The sequence below is a fragment of the Amblyomma maculatum genome, chromosome 10 (genome assembly GCF_055883805.1).
Source record: "Amblyomma maculatum isolate TAMU_Amacu chromosome 10, ASM5588380v1, whole genome shotgun sequence".
NCBI classification, from domain to species: domain Eukaryota; kingdom Metazoa; phylum Arthropoda; class Arachnida; order Ixodida; family Ixodidae; genus Amblyomma; species Amblyomma maculatum.
The window spans coordinates 148333148-148340027 of record NC_139353.1 but is presented as its reverse complement, the minus strand read 5'-3'; the positions used below and the strand labels follow the sequence as shown (position 1 = coordinate 148340027).

At 46.9% G+C, this 6880-nt stretch overlaps 1 protein-coding gene across 1 annotated transcript; it reads left to right on the top strand.

Annotated features, from left to right (window-relative positions):
* The first annotated feature begins 2025 nt into the window (after positions 1-2025).
* LOC146177689 (uncharacterized) lies at positions 2026-6451 on the top strand. Its single transcript, XM_084581618.1, has 5 exons — positions 2026-2160; positions 2234-2369; positions 2515-2757; positions 3425-3725; positions 6399-6451. The coding sequence occupies exons 1-5, from the start codon at positions 2054-2056 to the stop codon at positions 6449-6451; spliced, it is 840 nt and encodes a 279-aa protein (XP_084437744.1). The 5' UTR covers positions 2026-2053.
* Positions 6452-6880: the final 429 nt, after the last annotated feature.

Genomic DNA, 6880 nt, shown 5'->3' with positions numbered 1-6880 from the left:
ACGGCGCGGTTCGGGTGTCCACAGAGCAAGTGTGACAGTTACTGCGCCTTTCCCTTCCTGTGAACCAATTTAACTATTTATTTCGTGAGTGACAGATACTGCGTCTTTCCTTTCTTGTGAACCAATTATAGAACGCCGTTGAACTTTCATGGATTCAATGGAACGCTGGTTGTGTTTGACGGTGCATCGCAAACCCGGGCAGCGGCCTATGCCATTGAGGCTCAGAACTAGGGACTCTACCTAGTGCTTGTGAGGAGTAGCACCATTGATCCAACGAAACTTCATGTACATACTAATTTCGAGTTATTAAATGTCTTTCTCTGTCTCTCTCGCCCATGTTCAACGCTCAGGCTTTCGCATTTCTGCTCTGCTGATTTTTCAGTGCACTCAGATGTTTTCAGACTGTGGATGGTTGCTGACCGCTGTTTACACCCTTTCTTACAATTCCCACCGATTTGTGCACGCAAATCACGCACTTTCCTGCTCATTCACGTTCAAACATTTCAAATTTCCCGTCATTGGAAGGTAGGCTCACGTTACCAGAAGTCGAGTACCATGTGACCGCCTTTGGACATCGACATTATCCCTCCCGGCTATTTCGACACCTGATTGGTTTATTGACACTAATTGTTTAAATAAATAACCCACTGCACCCCCCGATTTCCGATACGAGATTTTTTGATGCTCTAACTGATGCCCCGAGACACAACCATACAGTGCTTCATCATCATCAGCCTGATCATACCCACTGCAGGGCGAAGGCCTCTCCCATATTTCTGCACTTAACCCGGTTCTGTGCTAGCTGCATCCACTTGACCTCTGCGAACTTCTTAATCTCATCCGCCCACCTAACTTTCTGCCGCCCACTGCTACGCTTTCCTTCCCTTGGAATCCAGTTTGTTACCCTCAGCGACCATCGGTCATCCTCTCTTCGCACTACATGTCCTGCCCATGTCCATTTCTTCTTCTTAATTTCCACTAGAATGTCGGTAACTTGAGTTACTTCTCTGACCCACTCTGCACGCTTTCTATCTCTTAATGATACCCCTACCATTTTTCGTTCCATAGCCCTCTGGGTTGTCCTCAACTTGAGTAGAACTCTCTTAGTTAGCCTCCACGTTTCAGCCCCATAGGTGAGTACAGGCACGGCCGCTCGATGGAAGCGCAGGTGCGGCCTGCTGCATCGCGCCGCCGTCAATGGGCGAGCGTGTCCTTGGGGAGTTTACAGTTGTGCCCGCTGTTTCTGCTGAGGGCGCCACTGTTCAGGGACACGTCACCGCCGGGATTGCGGGCTCGGGGCGCGCGGTTTTGTTCGTCTCTGGACGCGTTCGCCTCAGGTCGGCATAATCAACTCAAGTTTTATTGTGTGCGCGTGTGTGAGCTCGTTTACGTCTAGACGGGTCGCGTTTGCGTTGTGTGCTGGGCTCGCTTCGTGCTATTTGCTGTGCGCACGTGCGGTGGTCCGTCTCACGCGTGCGGCGCAATGCCGCGAAACTGCTGTGTGCCGCTCTGCGACACAAACGCGAGAAAAGACCCTACCGTGAGGTATCATGAGTTCCCACACGACCTCCAGCGTAGGGAAGCGTGGCTCAAGAATATCTCCCGCCAAGGACAAGCGGGAAAAAGTAGCAAGTGGGCGCCTAGCGACAGGTCTCTGGTATGTTCCTTACATTTCACAGAGAATGACAGAGAGCTCTTCGAAATTCAGTCACAGCTACTGGTTAAGCCAGTCAGGTTCCTTACTCGTGCACACGTTGAACCAAACAACCTGGAGAAAATGAAAGTTTGCAGGGCCACTCAAATCTTTTCTCCGGCAGTAATAGCAACGCTACAATTTCTTCAAGAGAACCCGGAATGTCATCCTAAAGCATGCCACTTCAAAGACAGCTCGGCTACAATATATTTCATGCGAATGGTTGCGAAATGGTATGCCCTACATGATATCGGTGCAGTGAAGGCAAGCGGGACGCATGAGAAAGCATTCTTTTTAACAGACGATGAACGACTCGCCTGGCTGGAGCTAGATTTCATCTGTTACTTGGAAGACCTCCAAATGAATGCTGGGCGGTCGAGGCGAATCACAAAAGAGACCTACGAAGCCACACTCCTGACAACACGGTCAACAGTGACACTGATTGAATATCTTCTTGACCACCTAAAGTAGGTTCTTTTTTTCTCGGCTCAGTTTTACGTTGTTTGCAACAGGTTACTCAAATGAATTTCATAATTGCAGCTTCCACTATGTCTTAACACGCGGGCTAAACAGTGACCCTGTGGAATCGCTGTTTAGCTGTCTTCGGCAGTTCAACGGCGGCAACGACCGGGTGGATGCCAGGACTGCACTTTTGACAGCGGAGAAACTGCTAAAGGTACTGCTTAAAAATATTCCAAAGTGTGCTCATCAAGGTCACGTTAACATGGTGACCACTTGGGCCAGTTCTTGTGTCCCCGTGTCTTTCGCTGGTACAATATGCAAGGTCACATTCCTCTCTTTTTTTTTTTTTTTTTTTTCAGGTTGGCATCCTTCAAGCAGCGAGAAGTGGCAATGCACCCACTTCTTCTGAAATGAAAGCAGCGCTGAGGGTAACAAGTCCAGATGCTGAAACATATGCCCTGCCAACTGCCATTGAATTTGCTACCAGGGAGCTGACCAGTGAACTCGGATTTTTAACGCTGTGTTCTGAAGCAGAGGAACACTTTGAGGTGGCACCAGTAGCGTTCCTCGCTGGTTATGTTGCGAGAACATGTCAGGAAAAGGTATGAACTGTTTTTTTTTTTTTACATAAACATACACATTGTTATAAAATTTCCTCTTGTCTGAACGGCCTTGGAAGCAAAGAAACCTGTGCATACAATATTTGTTTATACTCTTGAGATTGTCTGAGTAGGAGCCAATGCGATAGCGTTAAAAGCCCCATTCCGCAGAAACAATGGTGACCGCCTTGTCGTCAAAACGCCGTGAGAATGTCTGTGGCAGGAGGTTTTTTACAGGTGATGTGGCCGGACCCTGATTGTTCGGCGGGATGTGTGGTGCAACGAGACCACATGACATGATAAAGTTGGCAGGAGCTGCGAACTCTGCAGCTTCATTAAGATGAGAGGGTGAGATGGGAATGGAAACCGGGATCCTTGGACCATGAGTCAGGCACGCTACACCGAGACTACACAGGGACGTTCGTATGACTTGGTTAAAGCGGGGCTTTATATCTGTACGGGTGGTATATTTCACATAATGTGGTTGCCTCCGACTGTATAGCTAAAGAGTATGCATGAGAGGGATAGAGGCGGTAATTAAGGGATGTGTTTAATAAGCGGGTAGCAAGTGCATGTATGCTAACGAGGATCCGTAAGGGGAGAAAGCTCCAAATTTGTCTACCACTATACCAAGTTGTTGGTTTATGTGATATTTTCTGATGGTTTTCAGGTGACGTGCGAGTCGTGCAAGACCCTGTTGCAGGAACCAGAGCCAACAGACCCTGTTTACGGACTAATGAAAAACATGGACAACGGAGGCTTGGTATACCCCAAAATGGAAGCAATCAAGCTTTGTCAGCTTACGTGCGTCTTCATTAACCGGATAATGAAGTCTCAAGAGGTCCGGCGAAGCAGCAAGCTGTGTGAACTGTTCATTTCAGTATTGCTTCCGCACTTTACACAGTACCCGCAGCTAATCTGCGAAAAAAACAACCGTGCCCACATTGAGGAGCTTTGCAAGATATTCCTAAGTAAGTTGCTGCGCCCACTGATAGCGAACTGGGCCGGGAATCTCAACGCAACAATGGAGCGACTTTTAAGGCTATGCCATAAATCTCTCTCCAGGAAGGTTCTCCGTTTGTGAACGTCTTCTTCCTCTTTTTGTGTAACTGTGCAATAAATGTATCTAGTCTTGCTGAAGCAGTTTGTGGTTTCCTCGGCTCCAGTTGCGCTTAGAAAAATTCACAACTTCACTATACTAAATGTATTTGTTTTTCTAAATTACAACAGTTTACAACCTTGATGTTCCACGGAAATGTGCTGAATATCAGCGAAACATTAAGCAATTTTTCTGATCGCGGGTAAGCTAGTTTTAAACTGGAAGACTTGATGCGCAATCTTGAGACTAGAAATTGTTGAATGCTAGCTGTAAGTTGCACAGTAGAGTACAGTCGCCCAGTCACAGTAGGATCACATTTTGTTATTGGATTGCGCTGGCAGCATAGAAGAGGTTGACATCAATCTTTTGTATACGCATTTTATGCAAGAATGAGTAAACGGTGTGAAAATGACACGCAAGGAATTCGCGACATTGTGATGTAAAGGATAATGCATTGTGCTACCTTGGCCGCTGTACAGCTTCCAATTGCTGACAGACGAGTGAAATGTTCATCTGACAACCAATTTGACCCGAATGCACATCACGGTAAAGCGCGAACTATCGAGCGGCTTTGAACTACCGTCACAATAAGTTTTTGGTGTACACGCCAGTATATACATCCTTGCGAAGAAAACGCGGTAGTGCTGACATGTTCACAGTAGACATGACAGTATATAGGAAGTCATGTTTCAAAATTGTGTGAAACGGAGCTCTTAAATCCTTAAAACAGTAAGCTCCGACCGTACCGACGCCTCGCTCAAAGCGCAGCGCTCCGCGCGCGGCTGTCCCTGAACGGTGGCGCCGCGGCGGTGGCGACGGGAAGTAGTCGCCTCCCGCGGGTTTCGGGCGATGTAGCAGGCCGCACCTAGTGCGCGCTTCCATCGAGCGGCCGTGGTACAGGCAAGATGCAACTGTCGTATACTTTCCTCTTGAGCGATACCGGTAAGCTGCTAGTCATAATCTGCGAGTGCTTGCCAAATGCGCTCCATCCCAATCTTATTCTTCTTGTTATTTCCTTTTCATGGTCCAGATCTGCGGTTACTACCTGTCCTAAGTAGACATATTCGCCTACTACTTCCAGTATTTCGCTACCTAATGTAAACTGCTGTTCCTTCCCGAGGCTGTTGAACATTACCTTAGTCTTCTGCATATAGATTTTCAAGCCTACCTTTCTACTTTTTCTGTCGAGGTCATCAATCATTATCAATACAGTGCTTACGCATTAATAACCCACAGCTACAAACATACGTATATGTGTAAAATCTAGGTAATGACCTGTCAAAACGTTCACTTCTCTGCAGTTAAATCAATGTAAAGTCCCGCATATCAAATGTATATTTGTAGATTCAAGATAAAATGAAAATATCAACTCCGACACATACAAACATCTGCAACAAATGCGGTCGAATCAGCGTGCGTATTTACATCACAGTGTGTGCACACATTTGCAAGATGATCGCAAACGTGCTTGCTTCTCTTCCACATTTAATACGATGGCTGTCCATTGCTGATACAGAACACGTCACCCGATGCAGTGCGGGCTGAGAAGTTTCACCCCGGATACCTCTCTCTCTCTCTCTGTAGAGAGAGGTAAACCCTGTGATGTGGCCTAATGTGGCACTGAGGCTTGGTTGGTTGGTTTAACGTCCCAAAGCGACTATGAGAGACGTCGTAGTGGGGGACTCCGGAAATTTTGACCACCTGGGGTTTTTTAACGTGCACTGACATCGCACAGCACACGCGCGGCTTGCTTTTCGCCTCCATCGAAAAGCGGCCGCCGAGGCCGGGATTCCATCCCCCGTCCTTGGGAACAGTAGTCGAGCGCTGTAACTACTGCGCCTCCCCGAACGAATAAAAGTCATTCTTGTGTATTTCATAACAGCCTGTCATTGTACAGTGCCTTGTTTTCCCGAAAAAGATGCTTTTGCGAAGCAGAAAAAAAAAAAAAAGACAGCACCCACTTTATGCGCAATGCGAAGACGTCAATATGTAATGCTGTTAAAGGTGTCAGACTGAGACGCACCGCTTACCACTTACAGCCGCTCATGCGGGCTCCTATTCAAATTCTTCGCAATTTTGAGCCCATATCACATGAAATATTGCACTTATACTTCAAACACAAAGGAAATAAATCCGTGTTTTTCCGCCAGATAAACACAAAATCAGTCAGTATGTACTAAACAAATAAGGTTTCGAAACAAAAATTATATTCAGCTGTTTTCAGACTGCTCATTACGCTTCACATTCACCACACCTCAGCACTTGGCAAAGGATGTTTGAGGGCTACTTGGTTCACGTTTCCTAGGCGGAATCCTTTTAGCGACACACATAACGCGGGCAGGACGCGCGCCTCTCTGCCCCCTTATGTGTTGCACTAAAATGGTTTCCGCTTGGAAAACTTCTTCGATGCCCCGCAGCGGCGGTGCAGTAGTAAGACACCTGACTACTGTGTCACAGTACCGGGGTTCGTTTTGAACCCGACCGCCAGCGGCTGCGTTTCGATGGAGGCGAAACGGAGTGGCACCCGTGTGCTCTGCTATGTCAGTGCACGTAAAAGAACCCAAGATGGTTGAAATGTTTGGAGTCCTGCGCTACTGAATCTCTCTAGCCTGAGTGGCTTTGGAACGTTAATCCGAAAAAGCAAGCAACTATACCTGTGAGCTTTCTCTGCTTTTTTAAATGACATGGGAGAAGTGACGTGTTCTATAATCGCACCAGGGTATTGAGAACTCACGCTACGAATGCTAAAAAGGCAGCCCATTTATATATACAGCGGAGTTTCCTACATATATTAGTTTGCGTCTTTAGCAAGGTCTACGCAATTTGTGCTAGGGGAGAGGAAGGGTCTGTTTATCTGGTCCGTGTCATGAGCCAGATCTCGTTACTCTGGCTCTCAGCCTGTGCCCTGCGAATAATTACTGTGATGAATAATTACATTTGAAGAAAAGAATATACATTTTGATAAATAAAGAGTTCATAATCGCTCTCGGTGCTATTACGCAGTCAAAACCACTGATAATGTAGGCG